General features: G+C 52.1%; 2 protein-coding genes across 2 annotated transcripts in view; one reads left to right on the plus strand and one right to left on the minus strand.

Annotated features, from left to right (window-relative positions):
• Positions 1 to 18,404, plus strand: part of LOC116945478 (synaptotagmin-5-like) — a 46,109-nt gene that overhangs the window by 6,783 nt on the left and 20,922 nt on the right. The window lies entirely within an intron of this gene.
• Positions 4,480 to 17,365, minus strand: LOC116945431 (zinc finger MYM-type protein 1-like). Its single transcript, XM_076069291.1, has 2 exons — positions 11,510 to 17,365; positions 4,480 to 10,009 (listed from the first exon to the last, which is right to left on the minus strand). The coding sequence occupies exon 1, from the start codon at positions 14,959 to 14,961 to the stop codon at positions 14,071 to 14,073; it is 891 nt and encodes a 296-aa protein (XP_075925406.1). The 5' UTR covers positions 14,962 to 17,365; the 3' UTR covers positions 4,480 to 10,009; positions 11,510 to 14,070.

The following is an 18,404-nucleotide window of genomic DNA, read 5'->3' on the forward strand; positions in this document are numbered from 1 at the left end:
TTATCACTGTTTTAACGCGATGGGCTCACACGATATTGTTTTTTTCCGAGACCAAGGTACTCTGCAAACCTTCGGGCTACCATCAAAGATTTGTCCATGAATCCATCCAGATATATAAACACAGACACAATTTCAACCGAGAAGATGGGTACAAACTGAGCAATCATTGGAAGGACGTTATTAACCAGTTTAGGTCATAACTGGCTATGATGTCCCCTTCCTGCCTGCCTATGTAAGCAGCTATTCTCGACTCTCTGAGTCACATTCACTAACACAGCTTCTCTCTCCCCCTGCCGCTGATCTTACTCTGCCCCCCTCTCTCCCCCTGGTGCTCGTGCAGCTCCCTTCCTTATCTCTGCCCCACACCCTCTCTCTCCCTCTGCCGCTGATTTCTCCCTTGCCTCATGCACAGCCCCTTTCTTATCTCTGCCCCACCCCCTCTCTCTCATCCTGTTGCCGATCTCCATCTTGTCTCACACGCAGCCCCTTTCTTATCTCTGCCCAACCCCCTCTCTCTCCCCCTGCCGCCGTTTATCGTTTATCCAGTCGATTGTTGCTTAGTCGTTTATGACTCTTGGGCTCCGCCCATTTCTACCCTTTAAAAGCAGCCTGCATCAGCAGCTTGCCTCCTATTTTTTCTGCCTGAGGACGATTGCTTGCATTGCGATTGAAACGTTGTGATCTATATTTTTTTCTACCTACGTGACTTTACCGAAAGAACTAAAAAGTATTAAGGACACCCCCATTCATTTTTCCATAGATCGTCGTTTTAGATCCAAGGAAGTAGATAATGCTAACGTTGACATGCAAATTGTCCACAGCTCTTACGAGGTCTTTTTTCCCCTCCCCCTCGATGGGGTGTGGCCTATGTGCATAGTCTCCACCAACTAATTTCACTGACTTATTAGAAACCTTTGTTGATTGTTCAGCCAATGAAAACAAAGTTATCTTTTGAATTTCAAGCAACATAATTCTCTGTCAGGCAGATATATAAGACATTTCTTGTTAGGAAAAACCACAGACAGATGCCTGTTTTCTTGCTTGATACGCCACAGTAATATATTCAGAGACTTTTTTTAACTTTTTTTCTAAAACAACAGCCTTTTTAAAGGCTACTTCAACAATCCCCAAGGGTTATTTTCTAACAGCCTTTTTAAATGGTTATGGTTATTTTCTTTTATGTGCATTTCAATATTTTTTTATTTTATCTACTCAAAGCTGCCTTTAGGTACACTATAAAATACTACCACTTGATTGTATTTTCCAACAACAGTATTTGAAGGGTGTTGTCATTATTAATAGATATTAATTCAATTATTATTTAATATGTATTAAGACATGCTATAAATTTATTCAAAGAATAGCATAATAGTTCTGAAAATGGACCACAAACGTTGGGATAGTGGTGCTTCCAAAAGGAAAGCCAAAAAAGAAAAGGAGGCAAGAGAGGCAGTTTTGCTTCAAAATGTTCCACTTCTTTCAAAACCCTCTGATAGTAATAATGATGACAGCAGCACTATTGTCAGGGACAGGACAGCACCGATTCCGGCGTCGCTGGCATCCGTATCCAACACAAAGGGCAGAGAGAAATCAGAGTATCCAAAGGGAGGCGCATTGGCGAGGCCATTGCGCAGCACGACAAATATGGCCTCCTCCTCCTCCCACCGAAATCTCTGGCCCTTGGCAGTGAGCGCGTGGAGCGGCTTAGCGATCGTCACGAACTTGGGGAAGAACCGGCGATAATATGACATGAACAATAAAATTGTATTGTTTTATGTTTTAATTATTTTATTGTTTCCCTTCTACGTGACTTTACTGAAAGAACCAAGAATATGAACCCTTGTAGTGTCCAGAACGCGGTTTTAGGCCTGGATCCTTCATCAAAGGGCAGCTACCAAAACCCCGACAAGTCCAGGGTCGAGAAAAACTGTGCACCTGACAAGGGGTCCAAGGAGTCATCCATCCAGGAGAGAGGGTACGCATCTGCCACAGAAACTTTATTTAATTTACGGAAGTTGACGCAAAAACGCAAACTTCCATCCCGTTTGGGTGGAAGGAGAGATAATGTCTGCGGCCAACATTTCGTCAACTGCCTGGCGAATGTGGTCCTTCTCCTTGGGACTAAGCCTGTACGAATTCTGCCATATTGGGGCAGCATTACCCGTGTCGATGCGATGTTGCAATAGTCACGTGCGGCCAATATAAAATTTCCCCTGGCTAAAAATGTCCTCATTCTCTGAGCAAGGCACGTAACTCGCCCCCGCTGTTCCCCGGACAATTTAGAATTTTCCCCACACAACGCATCCATCCAAGCCCCATCTGACTTGCCTCCCCGCTCCACTGCGGCAACGACCTCTGAAGCCCCCTCGCAGGCATCCTCACAGCGCGCGGATCACCGCAGCCCCCAGTCCGACGTTCAACACTTGCAAAAAGGGCTCCTGGTCCCCTCTTATTATAGTTTGGGCCCCCACCAACGCGAGACCCCGAATCGCCTTGTTCGAAGGGGTTAAATGGACCCCTTCAACAGTATTTGTTAAATCAAGTTACTTTCGCAACCGCAAGGGCACCAACATCTGAGCGCTTGGAGGAACTGTAAGTTTCCTTTGCCAGGGTCGGAGACCTCAGAAAGGCCAACCGCCGTCCCGATGGCAATTCAATACAACCCTGTTCAACCAGAATCTTAAGGGGTATCCTCCCGAAAAAATTGGTGCCCAAAAGACAAGGCACAGCCAATGTCCTAGAAACTTGTCAACTCAATGTCCCCAATGCGAACTTTCGCCAATATTTGGTCTATAATGCTCAAACTCCCGCCATTCACGGCAACACACGTACTAGCGACTGGGCCAAGACAACAAGACCTCGGTGGCAATAACTTAAAAATAAGCTCAGAAATCATAGTAGCCGACGCTCCTGTGTCAATCAGCACCCTCAGCTCTATCCCCTGAACATATCGAACTACTGCGGATGAATCCGCCACCGCCGCCATAATATGGTGCGCCAACGCATTCCACTGCCCCATGCCCCGCGGCCACCCGTTCGACACTGAAGTCCGTTGCTCGCGCCGTAACAGGATGAGGGATGACAGTGTACGAACCCGACGTGCTCAACAAGGGAGATGCATGATGTGACATTTGCGGCCAGGTGTCCAATGCATCGCGACTTGCCTGTGGGTCTGAGGAAGCAGATGTCGGTGGTGGCGGAGGACATCGAAGGCGAGGAGAGCGATCCAGTGCTGTTGCGACACCCCCTGGTGATGTCGCCCAGCTGGCCGCATTTAAAGCAAGCGATCATGGACCTCCATGCTGAAAGGGGGCCCCCCTCTCACCGTTCCGCTCCGGTCATCGCCCCTCGATTTTCCTCTCGCGTGGACCTCGGATGAACGATGCACAGGCTCCTCCGCATCCTCTAGGAGTCCCGCGCAGGCAGCCATCCCAAGCCACCGCTGCAAGTTAACGTGGGCCTGGATGCAGTGAGCCACCTTCAGGGATGACAGGTCGTCCTCTTCCGTGATGGGAAGAGAGACGCCCATCTCCTGGGCCAGTGACAGCAGTCTCTCCAGTGCCAGTGCATCCAGCGCAGTCTTTTCCATCCGTGGGTATGCCACATGGCCTAAGGGCAGCAGCACGCTGCGGAAGGTGAGAGGCATCTCGACCTCCCCCCGCCTCTGCAGCACAAACCTTCGACGCGCGTTGGACGGAGGGTAAAAAATTGCAGCCCTCTGAGCGCATGCCCGCGGCAGCGTTGCCCGGTCAGCCTCGGGGATGGCCTCGAATGCCGCCAGGGAGTCGTCGTCCAGCACCGTGGGCAGAGCTCGTAGCGCCTCCTCGTCTGGCCACCCGACCAGGGTGCAAGACGCTTTGAAGCAGCGCTGGAAAGCCGTCCAGACGCCCCCCTTGGCCACAAACTCACGGATGGTAGGCAGTTGCTTCGATAGAGACAGCGCCCCTGCAGAAGCCGCCGATGGTGACTCAAATTTGGCGGGAAGAATTTCCTGCTCGGGCGATAAAATGGTGGTCGCTTGTTGCGCCACACCCACGTCGGACAAAATGGTGGCTGCCCGCGCGGGCGGGAACTCAGCCGTTTCCTGCGCTGGTGCGGCGGCGAATGTCAAGCCGTCCACCTGCTGCCCTCATGCTGCAGTATCTCCGGCAGGCGCCGCAGACCTGAGCTGGCCGACCAGCTCTGCTGCGATGGAGAGCAGACCCGTGAGATGCCCGGTGAGGGCGCGCCAGCCGTCTCCGACCAGTGGCTACAAGGGGCCGACGTCCCTCTCCTACTGCTTCGCAGGCATCTCCGCCTCTTGAGGCATCACCAGAGTTCCAGATTCCGGAGCTGTCGAGGGGACTACATCCCCGTCGTCCTCATCTCCAGAAGACACTATCGGTGGGTTATTTTTCTTGGCCGACTTTGACGTGACGAATTTATTGTTTTACTTTAGCACTTCTGACGCCAAATGTAGTGACTAACTCGGAGACGATAAGAGTTGGAGGCACTTTATTAACAAGCACCATTGGGGTTAACACTTTATAATTAGTCCATCTATTGTCGGCGACGTTACTCAGTCAGGACAGTTGGTAGGCTGCCTGACTGATGATGCCCCAAGATGGTGAAGATAGAGACAATAACAAGAAGGATGTTGAAGACAACGAGAAGAAATGTGAAGATGACAAGAAGAATGGTGACGAAGACTTCAGTAGCACGACGGGGATCCCACTCCACACAACAGCCCCGAGGTCCCCTACAGGGGCCCTTCTTATACTGTCAGCGTGGCCGGGCTCCACCCCCAGCCACGCCCCCTTTCTAGAACCTACCAGCGGGTTCTTGGTGTGCCCCTTCTTTAACCTTTCCCCTAGATCCCCCTCTGGTGTATAATCTGGCCTGCTGACGTCAGGGTTGCTGTAAGCCGCAGATCCCCTTCACTGCAAGCAGCCAGAGCTTTGCTGCTACACTACTATTCTATTGCACTACACATGTATAAAATTATTTGGCACGTGTCATGACGGGTAGTGCAAGATTCGACCATGTCTGTCTGGTGCTCGCCGAGCTGCATTGGCTTCCAGTGGCTTAACGAAATTAAGGTTCCGCTCATTACACACAAAGTGCTTGTCACAATAATACCTATACGATCTTGTCAAGGAGCACAAGCCACTATGCAAACTCCGGTCATACTCGCAGCGTCTTTTGGCTAACCATTAAACAAAGATGGTCACTGCATCGCGTGCTTTCAGATGTGCTTTTGCGGCCATCTGGAATGCTCTTCCTTCCCACTCAAGCTATGTGCTTTTAAGTCTAAATAAAAAAATAATTTCTTAACAACTGCTTTCTTTTGATTTAAAGCTTTCGTGACTGCAGTAATTCATATTCTTAGTTTTTTCGGTAAAGTCACGTTGAAGAGAAACAACAAAATAATAAAATATATAAAACAATAAAAAATTCTCACGACGTTTCGACCATAACTCAAACGGTCGTCTTCAGGTGTGTTGGTTCGCATAAATTTATTTTTAAACGGCCGTTTAAAAATAAATTTATGCGCCTGAAATAACTCTGCCCCGAACTCACTACCCTGGTTGGTAATGAATCATTTGGGCATCCCATGTTCATGCACGTAATGCTCCACAAATGCCTGGGCGACCACAAGGGCCACCTTATTGGGGATGGCCACTGCTACTGGATAGTGCGTAAAATATTCCACCGCTACGAGGATGTACCAGTTGCCCTGGTGGGACCGCGGGAATGGCCCCTGTAGGTCGAGCCCAACCAATTGGTTCGCCAGGTTGACGCGGAACGGCCTCAGGGGCACCTGATACTGTGCCGGTTTCTGCCCACACTGTTGACAAGCGTGGCAGCCCTGTACCTAGGCGGCTACGTATTGCATCAGTTTGGACCAGAGATACTGGTGACGCAGGGTCTCCCGTGTGTGCCGTTCCCCATCATGGCCCCCGAGCGGGTGGTCGTGCACCAGCCGTAGCAGCTGGGGCCGCACCTGGGTGTGAACACAGATGTACCCCGGCTGCCCGGCTTCGGTTAGCTCCCGCACCACCCCATTCTTTACACACAACCAGGGGTACAAATTGCTCCAGGGTCCCTGTACGGCGGCCTTCTCCTCCCGCAGGGCCGCCTCCACCGCCGCCAGATCCGGGTCCCGCTGCTGGGCCTGTCGCAGCTGTTCGTTGTCCAGGTTAGGGAATGCACAGCTGACATCCTTTGGATCCGATCGGGCGGGGCAGAGCATCCGGTCGGGCCCCTGGGTGCGGGCTCCATGCCCGCTGGGTGGCCCCCCGGGCCTCCGGATCCATCCGCAGGGACCTCTGTGGCACACATGGCATTCTCTCTCAATGGAGGGGGGTTAGTCTCAGGGCGTTACAGTGGGCCATTGCCTGTCGGCAGCGTCCCCCCGTGAAGCACGGGCAGGCCTCCTCAGCCTGTGTCTCGGAGCACACCGCGGGTCACCTTGACAATGCATCTGCGTTTGCGTGCATCCGTCCGGCCCTGTACTCGATCGGCGGGTTATTCTCCTGCAGCTGCGTCTGCCCCCGCGGTTCCTTTAATGTGAGGAGGAACTGCAGAGCATAATGGTCAGTGCGCACGCGGAACTGCTTACACGCGAAAATAACGGCATAAAGTTCTTGACGGGTCACGCAATAAATTAGTTCGGCCATGCTCAGGGTCCGGCTGGAGTATGCAATGACCCGCTCCGTCCCATCCTGCACCTGTGACAACACAGCGCCCAGCCCACTGCTGCAGGCGTCAGTGTCCAGGATAAAATCTGTGGAAAAGTCAGGGAGGGGGTGTGGGTGAGGTGGTCCTTGAGGGTGGTGAAGGCAGTCTGGCAGGCCTCCATACAATAGTAGGTGTTCTTAGGGGAAGTAAGTTGGGTGAGGGGGCATGCAATCTCGCTGAATCCCTTCACAAACCGATGATAATAAGTGGCTAGCCCCAAAAATGACCTGATCTCCATCAGGTTCCTTGGCCGTGGCCATTCCACTATGGCACGTACCTTTTCCGGGTCGGTGTGCACCCCTACCTCGCTGACGCGGTGTCCGAGGTACCCAATCTTGCGCTGCGCAATTTAACACTTACGCGGCTTGAGCTTGAGATGGGCTGCTCACAGTCGTTGGAACACCTCCCGTAACCTGGACCAGTGATCAGACAGGGACCTACTGAACACTCTCACATCATCCAGGTAAATTAGGCACTGTTCCCATTACAAGCCCCACATCACCAACTCCATCAACCGCTGGAACGTCGCAGGCGTATTAGTGAGTCCGAACAGAAGCAGTCGGAACTCGAACACTCCCATCGGGATGGTAAATGCGGTCTTTGGCTGATCCTCCTCCGCCATGTCCACCTGCCAATACCCGGATGCTAGATCGAGGGTGGAAATATACCGTGCCCCCACGAGGCTCACAAATGTGTCATGAATGCGGGGGGTGGGGAAGGCATCACCAAGGGTAACCCCGTTCAGCTTTCGATAATCAACACAGAACCGGGTCGACCAATCATTTTCGTCACCAGCAACAACCGGGGCAGACCAGGGGTTCGCTGAGGGCTGAATTATGTTATCGCGGAGCATATGTGGGCCTACCGTCCCCCGCCATCACTGAATTGTCGGGGCCGCTGCCCACCGACTCCCCCGTTCCACTCATACCGCTACCCCCCGGCTGCTCTGTCAGGTCCAGACTACCGACCCTAACGTCTCGCCCCCCTGTACCTCTGCCTGGGATGTCGACCGCGTTTGCATAGTTTAATTAGCGGCTCGTACGCTTTGCGCTTGCGATGCGCTACACTGTGCAACGGCGGGGTGGAGCTGTAAGCGCGCTCGCCAGTAAATCTCCGTACCGCCCGTAAACAAACGGGCGCGGCGCGTGTTTCCCTCCCACCCGCGCTCCACGTGTGCCGACAATAACAAACACGCCCCTACCCTCTGCCCATAAACAAACCAATCACACGCGAGGGGGTTGGAGCCGGGGGACGGGCGGTCGGGGTTTCTGCCGTGCGCGCGCCGCTGATTGGGGACGCTCGCTTGGCTCTGAGTTAAAGGTCCCGCTCAAACAGTCGCGCGAATACGCGCGCGCTCGGCGCTTTAACTAGCTATCTCGCGATCAGACACTTGTGCGGGTGCGTGACCGCGGCACAGCCACCCAGGTACGCGATCGCTAAGCACTATTGTGAGCAATCGTGCGGGCACGTAAACACCCCACGCTTCGTCTCGAGGTGCACAGCCGCGCATACACGTAGACACCCAGCGCACACTGCCCTCCACTTCACACTCCCAAAAGACCACGCAACACAGTTTTAGCTAATTTTATTTACCTGTGATGGTATGGTCAGTGGACGCTAATCTATCCCTCGGAGGTCTTCGAGTCGATTTCTCCTACCGATCGCCCTGCTCTCTATCCTGGAATTAAAACGCCTAAACTTACGCCTCTCTCACTCGTACTTACTTCTCCCCGATGTACTGACCGCTGTAAGGGGATGAGGCGGCAAGCCTGTCGATGCTGGAGTACGTCTCACGAACGTCTCGGATGGCTGACTCTCCTGCTCCCGGGACCGCGATGATCTTGAAGAAGAACCTCCCTGCTACCCCAATCCCCCTCCTTTTATCCTACCTACAACAAAGGAATTTTGCTCTTTCAGACCCTTGGCCTCCCGTCCAATCAGGGGCTCGGATTCTCCCGCCCTATCGATGCCCGGATCCCAGCTCGGGTGACGTCGCCGCAGTGATCTCACCGACGTCCGCTCTCTGTTCTCCCGCTACCAGTCCACTGACCCGTGCTTGTGCATGTGTGGCTCCACTCGCGGTGGTTCGATGGCCTTTGCCGTGACCATGCAACTTTAATATTAGGTCGCGGCGCCGCAGTGCATGTCAGCTACAGGGGGAAGATCGCCCAATTTCTCGGCCGCAGGAAACCATGAAGTTCGATCCCAATAGGGACTTCTGGACAAAAACCTATCAGCCGGGTGACCTCCCCTCCCGGCTCTACGTGGGCGTGTGTACGTTCGTGTGGGGGGGAGGGGGGGGGGTGGTGAGGGTGCGCCACGTCGGCGTCGACATCCCCCGGTGGCGGCTTTGCGGCGGTGGGCACGGCCTCGGCAGAGTGGCCCTGCTGCAGCGGCCTCACGACTGTGCAGGGGCCAAAACGCGGACGTCTGAGAAGGCACCGGCTCCAGGAGAGTGGCGGGAAATCCGCGGCATCAGTGATGGCGCCGCGGTGGTGGGCGCGGTTCCGCTGGAGTGGCTCCGCTGCGGCGGCACCACACATATCCACAACCACCTCTTTAATCTGGGCCCGTTCGGGTGTGCCCACTCGGTATGCGGGGAGTTTAATGGATCGGGCTGCACCTGTGTCAATTTAGTGCTTGACGAAGTCTGTCCGGCCAACATCCGAATCGTGCTCACTAAACACGTCGGCGTACTCCTGTAGTTCCCCTCGCAGCTGATCGGCCTCCACCTTGGTTAAATCTGCCCAGGGTACCTGCAGCGCGTTAAGCAGGAGGACGACCTCTGCTCTGGGGGTGGGGTCGACCCGCCACACCAGGTCCTGGTTGTCCTCGGGGCAGCAGGAGTCCTCAGCCCAGAGGGCAAACAACGAGCCACTAGAGTGGCGCACGTGCAGGGGGTACACTGTGGCTACCTTGGTGCGCCGTTGCAGCATTCCTCAGGTACTGTGGGGGTTAAAAACTCGCAAAAACAGCCGGCCCCCATCAGCATTTACCAACGTGGCTGACCCTACAACCCCATACCGTGCCGCCAACTCCAGGTGAGGAGTCAACATTACCTCACCCGATGGCCGGTGAGACGGGCCGGTGGGGGGCATTGCTACCGGCAACAGCATCTCCGCGAGCGGGCCGACGGTGATGGCCGACGCCAGCATCGCAGCCACGGACTCGAAGCAGGGGTGACCCAGCTCCTGTCCTAAGAACGGAATCCGCTCCCCGCTGCCCTCCATGGTGGCGCATCGCTGGCGGGGCTGCACGTTGAGACCCAACTTTTCCAGGAGGTCGGTACCTGCAATGCACTCGTGGCATAACACGCTCGACACGTAGAACTCCTGGGTACACACCTGGTATCCGAGGTAGACCTCAAGGGTGACCCTCCCCAGCAGTCCTATTCCAGCGCCACTTGCAGAGTGCAGCGCGCAATCTGGGGCCTGTTGTCGGCCCACGTCAACCCCGACCATGCTGCAGTGTGTTGCGCTCTCAAGTGAGGCTACCGCCCCTGTGTTCAGCAGAATCCGGGTACGCCGCCTGTTTACCTGCCCTTCCACCAGCGACGTGGCCCCCATGATTTCTGCCACCAGCTCCCATAGCCAGTCACCCGCAGTCGCCGCGTTCTTGAGTTTTGTTGTCGGCATCTGCGTGGGGATCACTCACTCACCATTATCATTGCAGTTGATTTGTTTTGGGACCACGTCGATTGCACCCCTCGGTAGTCCCCTCTCCGGGGAGGCCTTAGCGCGTGTAGCGGGGGCGATCTGGGGACAGTCTCTCATGAGATGCCCCCGTTGGTTGCATATATAGCACGCCCGGGGAAGGGTGGTGGCTCGATAAGAGGCCCCTTGCTCACTCCCCCTTCCCCTCCCAGTGAGCATTTGTTCAAGCTCTGCCTCTAATTGAGACACTTGCCCAGTTATCCCTCCTACCGTGGAGTGTAGTCCTCCCACCTCGGATTGGACCACCTCCACTGTGGACTGCATCTTGTTCATATTTCTGGTCACCTCCTCACTTACTTGGGTCACCTTCCCGCATACATGGGTCATCTCGCCGTATTTTCAGGTCACCTCCTCGCGTGCTTGGGTCACCTGCTCGCTTACTTGGGCCACCTCTCCACGTAAATGGGTCACATGGCCGACTATATCTCCTATCCTGGTCTGTAGCCCTGCCACCCATCCTGGGGTTGTCTTACGGGGTCCCGGAGGCCCCCTCGCCCTCCACCTCACCGTCCTGGCGAGCTCCCCCTCCTTTTCCTCCTCTGGAAAAAGGCTTGCAATAGCGCGCTCCCGTCCCAGCCCTCGGAACGACGGGCGTTCACGAGCAAATCTCTCCCACACGTGTGCGCGCTCGACAAGGGTGTTAAGTAGGGGATACGGGCAGTTCGCATCTGTCTGCTCCACCATGCCGTGCTAATCGATAACTGCTGCACTTTCTCGGCGGTGAGGTCATCAATGATCTTGGTAGCGTACCCCAGGCATGCACTCTGTGTAAGTGAGCACATGTCCTCGGCATAGCTGCGGAGGTCCTCGCCAGGCTGGCGATAGCGTGCATTTAATGCTGCCTTTTCCTCCTGCCGGTCACACGCGCCGAATCGTTGGCCGAGGCGGTGCATTAACTCTCCCCAATGTGCTTGCGCGCTTGCGGGTAAGCACATTGGGGGCTGCCCGCCCATCCAAATTAATATTTAGCTGTTGCAACGCTTGCGCGTCCGTCCAGCCATCAATATCCTTAGCGTGAGGTTCCGGGCAAACGATTTCCATGATGGTATTCCTTGCCCGGTAAACACGTACCTTACCTTCGCTTGGGGTGGGGCGCCTCTTTCCCTTGGAGGTGTGGGGAGTCGTACCACCTCTGACACCAATCTGCGAGGGCCGACGTACCACGACTAGTGCTGTAGCGGCGGCGCGAATGCTCGCACTTCTGCGGGCGATTATTTTAATGAGCTCGTTCACAGTAATCTCTTTAATGAGCTCTACGCTCGCTCTCACGCTGGTGCGACGCGATGCGATACGACCGCACCCACGCCTGCAGCGCTCTCCTCTCCGCACGCGCGCCCCCGCTACTCACACTAATGTAGCGCACCGCACTGAGCGTGACGCTAAATGGCTGTGCGAAAGCGCGCGAACGTCTGCGAGTGGTTATATGCTATTCCGCCTCCACGCAAATGCTAGTGTTAAACGGCTGCGCGAATATGCGCATCGGCCGGTGGTTGTATCCCACACCGCGTCCAAACAATGACTAATGCTACAGCAGCGGCGTGAACACGCGCACACCTGCTGACGTTTATATTCTCACATGCGCATCCCCCACGGTTAGCACTACAGCAACGGCGCTAACACTCACACACCTGCAGGTGATTAATTTAACGAGCGCACGTACTGCGGCTCTGTCCTCGCCGCTCGTCCGCCCAAGCAGCTGCCCCACACACACACACACAAATCACACTGCATGGATAATCTGTTAACGTTTATTCACTGCGTGAATACACACTACCTGAAGGGAATATTTTGCAAGAACAGCCTAACTCTGCCTACGTACCCAGTCACTCAAACGTCCTACCATGTACCTCTCAAAGGTGTACTCACGGTGTCGCACGGACGCTGTGAGAGTCGGAGGAAGGACGAGGGAAAACTTTACCTATCACTGCCTTGTAGCAACACTCGCTAGCATCGCACGGATACCGCAAGCGGCTCAAGGAGGCAGGACGGCAGGGAGTGGGTCTGGAGGTTGAAGACAAGAGACCGAAAATCAACCTGGGCCACTCTTTTTATTCCTTAAACTTCAAAGGCCCAGGGTGGCGTCGCACCGCGCAGCCAATCGTGCACTTACCTGCACAGTTTCGCCTTTTTTCTTCTCTACCGCGGCCTAATCCCCTCACTTCAAATGGCCGGGATGGCGTTTGTCCCGCGCGACCAATCGTGCGCCTACCTGTGGTTATCGCCCCCTTGTTACCACATCCTTCCTCGAGTGCTGCCGCGGCTGCGCCGGCCACCCATTGTCCCTCATTGCCCATTGTCTGGCAGGGCGATCGGCTTACACTTTTCTTGCTTAATATTCCACACTCCGTCCTCCTCCGAATGTTGTAATGCATTGCGGTTGGCCCAGTGAACCTTTTCTTTCTGTGCCCATACAATTTTCAGCCAATTTTAGGGGCACCGCAGTGTAACCTGTCCTGCGGGGGTCAGCTAATCCCCTGGCACCGGGAAACTGTGGGACTTCCCCTCTAGGGGGCCTTCGGATTAAAACCTGAATGTGCCAGGCAATCCCCCGCCAGGACACTACGTGTGTGTGCTGCGTATGGGTGTGTGTTGAGTGCAGGGGCCGGGAGTGAGTCGCGGTGCTTGCGGAGTTGCTCCGCGGTCATAGCACCACACACGTCTCGTACTCTGCTCAGGGAACACGCTTCAGATCCAGTTATCTCGTCCCGCATCTGTCTCTGGTCTGACTTTCAACTGTCCTTCGCCTGTGGCTTGGTGAAGTACTGGGCTCAGTCACGAATGGTGGATGCCTCAGGTCTCCTCTCGGAGAGGTTGACTTTTATCGGAGCACAATAGGAACGACCTTCGCACAATAATCGTCTGTGAAGGCTGTATAAAGCGACCTCGCCACTGGAGGCAGTCTCGTTCACAGTAATCTCCTCTACGTTTTGTATCGCAATGCCGTGAGTGCAAGCCTTTGCTTTGCAGTGACTCCCCCAATTGTACGTATAAAATAGAAGAAAAAAACCTAAACCTTCCCGTGATGCGTAGAGTCTGTCAATGCAGAGCTCCCTATTGCCAGTCACGAGGGCAAGTCCCGGAGTCTGCCTGGAGCAGATCTAGTTTGTGTGGTTTGGCTTCCTCCTGATATCTGATATTTTTCCCACATCTTGCTTCCTTCTCACAAAGGGTCGGATGTTCCTTTAATTTCGCTCCAAGCCTGGGTTTGTAATGATTATCTGCCCTTATCCAGATCCCGTTGTCCTGTGGAGGCCCATTTTTCGCCGTGGTTCTGTAATTGTTCCTCCCCACGCTTTGTCCTACCATTAACCATTTGACTGGTTGTCCCTGCCCTGTGTCATTTCCATCTATTGTCTGCCATGTATTGTCTCGTTTACTGCTGTTTTCCCTGAGAAGCGTATTCCGGGGCTTTGACGTTGACGTCCTTGAGCAGATCGTCGTAGCCGTTCTTGCACAGCTCGTTCAGTGACTCAATGGTGCAATCGACAAGCCGCATCACATTGACAACGTCCTGGTCCTCTTTCTGCAGCACCACGTGCAAATCGTTCATGATCTTAAGCAAGCGCTCCATCAGGTGCAGGCAGAACGCGAACTTAAACGAGAACATGTCGTTGAGAAGGCGATGAGCTTCGACCCGTTACTCTGCCTTGGCGCCGTCCTCTTCCACGTTCTGGATGACGGCAGTCGCGTTGAACATCTCAATCAGGCGGTGCAGCAAGCGCCAGAAAGACGACCACCTCATGTTGCCCGCCGCCGACAACGCTGTCTCCTGATTCTGACCGCGGCCAGTGGAGACCGCCAGCTCATCGACCAGGTCGTCGACGAGCTTCTTGTGCTTGGCGAGCAGTTGGTCGTTGCGCTTGCACGAGCTGGTGGCAGTGTGGATTATGTCCTGGACAAGGTCAAAGAACACGGCAATGTCGGTGACGCCATTTGTGCAGGCAGTGACGAGAGCGAGCTGCAGCTTATGCGCCCAGCAATGCGTGTAGTAGGCCATGTCGTTCATGGCCTTGATCAAGGTCTGCAAGCCAGCGATCTCACCGCTCATGCTCGACGCGCCATCGTATCCTTGGCCGCGGCAGGTCTCAATAGGGCGCTCGCGACTCGAGAGCAGGTTGACAATAGCGCTGCAGAGGGTGGGCGCACACGTGTCCGGCACGTGCTGAATGTCGACGAGTCGCTCGCGCAGGATGCCCGTACTGACCTCGACAAAGTGGTTGACAAAGACCAGCTGCTCCTTCTTGCTGACGTCACGTGACTCGTCCGCCATGATGCAATAGTATGCGTCGCCAATCTCGGTGTCGAGGCGCCGGCGCACCAGTTGAGCGTGAGCATGGATCAGGTCCTTCTGAACGTCGGGGCTGGTCATGGTCGCATTCTGCGGCGCGTTCTCCCAGGTGATGGCCGCAAGCAGTGCGTCGCGTTTGCGTAACATGTTGAGAATCTCCAGAAAATTGCCCCGGTTAAGAGAGCCAGGCGACTCGTCATGTCCCCGCATCGCAATGCCCTGGTTCATGCAGACATGCATGACATCGACGGAGGCGTCCAGGCGCTTGCGGTTGCCATCAATAGTTTTGGCGTTCTGTCGGGCCAGCCCAGCATCGCCCGTGATGACATGCTGCCAGGCGTTGAGAAGGTCCCTGGCCTTCTTCACCGCGATGTTGTGTGCCGACTTGTGCCCACCCTGATGCTTGAGTAGACTGCAATTCTTGCCACCGATCTTATTCCAGGTTGAGAAGCCGGCGGAGTAGATGAATGCCGACGCAACGTTATCTGTGGGAAGAGGTAGCAATAGGTAGCAATAGAAGCAGTAAACAGACTCACTGATGAACGAATACTCGAGCCAGTCGAACTGAACAAACAAAGACGCCGTCGGGCGGCGGGCAGCGCCGCCAACGAACTTGGATGGATATTTCAACGTCCCGGTCAGGCCAGGTTGCGGAGCCAGAGGCGGTACGAACCGTCCCGCTTGCAGATACGCGTAGCGCAATACTTCGACGTCACGATCCAGAGCGCGAACAGGCCGTAGCTGTCGCTCTTACTCATCGGACTGTGGCGAAATCCGTTCTTCATCCGGCAGCGGCGAAGGCGAACGATCACGCCTCCGCTGAAGGGCAGGCTCATCTTGCGCTTCAGGAGCAGGCCGACGACGACGCGCTAAGAAATCGGCTATACCCCACGCCATCGGTTGGCGACACACTCTGACAATGCAGTTGCACGGAGTCCGCCAGACCAAGTGTCGTACACTTATACGCAGAATGTTTCAGATTTTCGATTTTTTCGGGGGTGACAATTGTCTACCCTGTCACCCCCTGGCTCCGCGCCTGATCTTGATTTGAGGCTTTTGTGACTGCAGGAATCCATACTCTTTGGTTCTTTCGGTAAAGTCACGTATTTTTCTAACTACGTAACTTTACCGAAAGAACCAAAGAGTATGAATGCATATATAATACAGAGTTACCACATTCTCAGAATAAAAAAATATATTTAGGTGTAGCTTGTAATCTGGTAGATCTGCACGTGTCTATATTTATATAACTGTATCTACATCGGCCATACGTTTCAGGTGCGTCTTACTTTCCGGAGTGTCTTAAAATTCTAAGAATACGGTTTGTGTTGGTGGTTCGACAAAAAGACTGTAAAATGTATGTCAGCAGAATGTTTTTTGTCACACTGTATGCACCTCAGAAGGTGATACTGGTATAGCGAGATAGTAAACATCTCCCCTGATAGCTCAGAGAGCATTATTTGCACTCTTGAGGAACAACATTTTAATTCAGAATCTTTTTTTGTTGTATTGTGGTAAAAAGTAACGTCTGACAAATTCCAAAATACATTTTACAAATCGAATATACTATAATCCCTATGTACAATACAGTACTGTATATGATTATCCACAGTTGTTTTGGGATAGGCAACATTATAGTTTTATGCCAACATTCTTGTTATTAACCTTCCACCACCTAACAAGATTTCTAAATTTACTACGATTTTATTTATACCTGCCAATCTATTGATCAAATTCAGACCAACAGAGCTCAAAACTGAATTTGTCTATGTAAAATTGCATGTAATGTGAGCATATATAATGAATTGAAGCATCATTACACCCCAAATAAGTCACACTGGCATTGATTGCACATTGATTGCAGATTTGTGAAAAATCTCAAATTTGCAGGCTGCAAGGTGACCATAGGATGGTCATATAGCAAGTTGGTCCATGAACTCATCTATGCAGACAATCGAGGATCACTTTGTTGTTCACATTGTGTTTTCTTCAAGGACTTTGGTTTCCTCCTCCACACAAAACACTCCCCAACACAAAACTGGCCAAACATCTCAATGTCGGAACCTCCTAAGCGATAGTTTTGAGACTCAGTGAGGCTTTTTTTTAATACATGAATAGTGTAAAGTCAATCGAGATACTGTAGGCCATCCAATTATTGTTCCAACTCAAGTTGTTCGTGGCTAACAGTTTCCATTGATGTAGCACTTCTGCTTCATAATTGGCTAATGGCTATGGCAGCCCATGGTAACAAATTAAAATAGTGATGGAAGTTAATACAATCATCGCAATCAATGCCTGTGTTTTTGTATTTGCTTCAATATCCTCACAAAACTTGGATCATGTGTTTAGAATATCATTGTGTTATTTTATTTTATCAATTTATTATTTTATTCTCATTCTACGTGACTTTACCAAAAGAACCAAAGAAGATGAATCATTGCAGTCACGAAAGCTTTAAATCGAAATTTAAACATGTGTTTAAAGTTAAGCCATACAGATTTAGCTTTAATGACCCTTTGCTGAATTTAAGGCATTACATTTAACAGCAAAAGTGTTACGCAATTTGTACATGCATCTTGAGAGCAGCCATCTATTAAATAATAGATTGCCTCTTAGGGAAGAGTGCGGTGGACACCGCCACATATGCAGCATTAACGCGAGGCATCGTGGAGTGCTTTTGGGCGCATCACAGGAATGACTCACAGCAGTGCTGCAGCTACCAATACAAGCCCAGCACCTCTCAAGCAGCAATTGTAACAATTCACTTTCTTATGAATTTGCTCCACAAAAAGCAGATGAGTTCGCTAATCGCCTGTTGAAATATACACGTTATACTTATTCAAATTCACAACATATAAAAAGGTAAGCCTTATGTTCACTTTTTAATGCAAAGCATTCACTTTTTAATGCAAAGCATTCGCAATATAGTACAGTATCTTGTTTTTGACCATAGTGATCCTAGTATATGTGCATAGACAACATATAAATGAAATGATATGGTGTTTATCGATGCAACTGTATGTTCATGGGATATTGACGATGACTATACATTACTAATGCATTACTTGGTGCGTGAAATGCTGTTGCATACACATGTCTACCTAACAATGAGCTCTAGGTAAGTGGGATAAAGACATATCTCAATGGGTTCTTAGTTGAGTAAATAAAAAAATACATTTCAAATCAACTGTTAATATCAACACATCTCTTAGCAACTCAGTTTTCTGTAAATTCATATTATCAAAAATGTGCAAGTCTGATTAATTATAGAGATATCATTGACACTAAACACGAATATCGAAATGCACAATGCTGTACTGCATTATATTGCATACCTCTGAGATATTCGGTATATCACGTCTGGAACTCTCAAATTTAAGGTTTTACAGCAATTACATTCAACAAATAATCGCTGCAAGTCATAAATAATGCAGTGGAACATTGTACTGTACAATCTACATACATATCCTCATCTTGACCAAGCGTGCCAGACACAAAGCTTGAGCGAAAAAGAGGAAATCAAAGCACATCATAATGCACAGGTCATGTCAGACTGACTCAAATGTAGGAAGAGAGCAGGTGTCACAAAGCACAGGGTTGTCTGGTAAATATTTCAGATGAAACTGACAAATATTTAAATGAGTTATGCATTGGCTAACAGTACAGTGAAGAAAAAATACCCC

Source organism: Petromyzon marinus, chromosome 24 (assembly GCF_048934315.1).
Source record: "Petromyzon marinus isolate PM22_M1 ecotype Great Lakes invasive population chromosome 24, UKy_Petmar_22M1.pri1.0, whole genome shotgun sequence".
Lineage (NCBI taxonomy): Eukaryota > Metazoa > Chordata > Hyperoartia > Petromyzontiformes > Petromyzontidae > Petromyzon > Petromyzon marinus.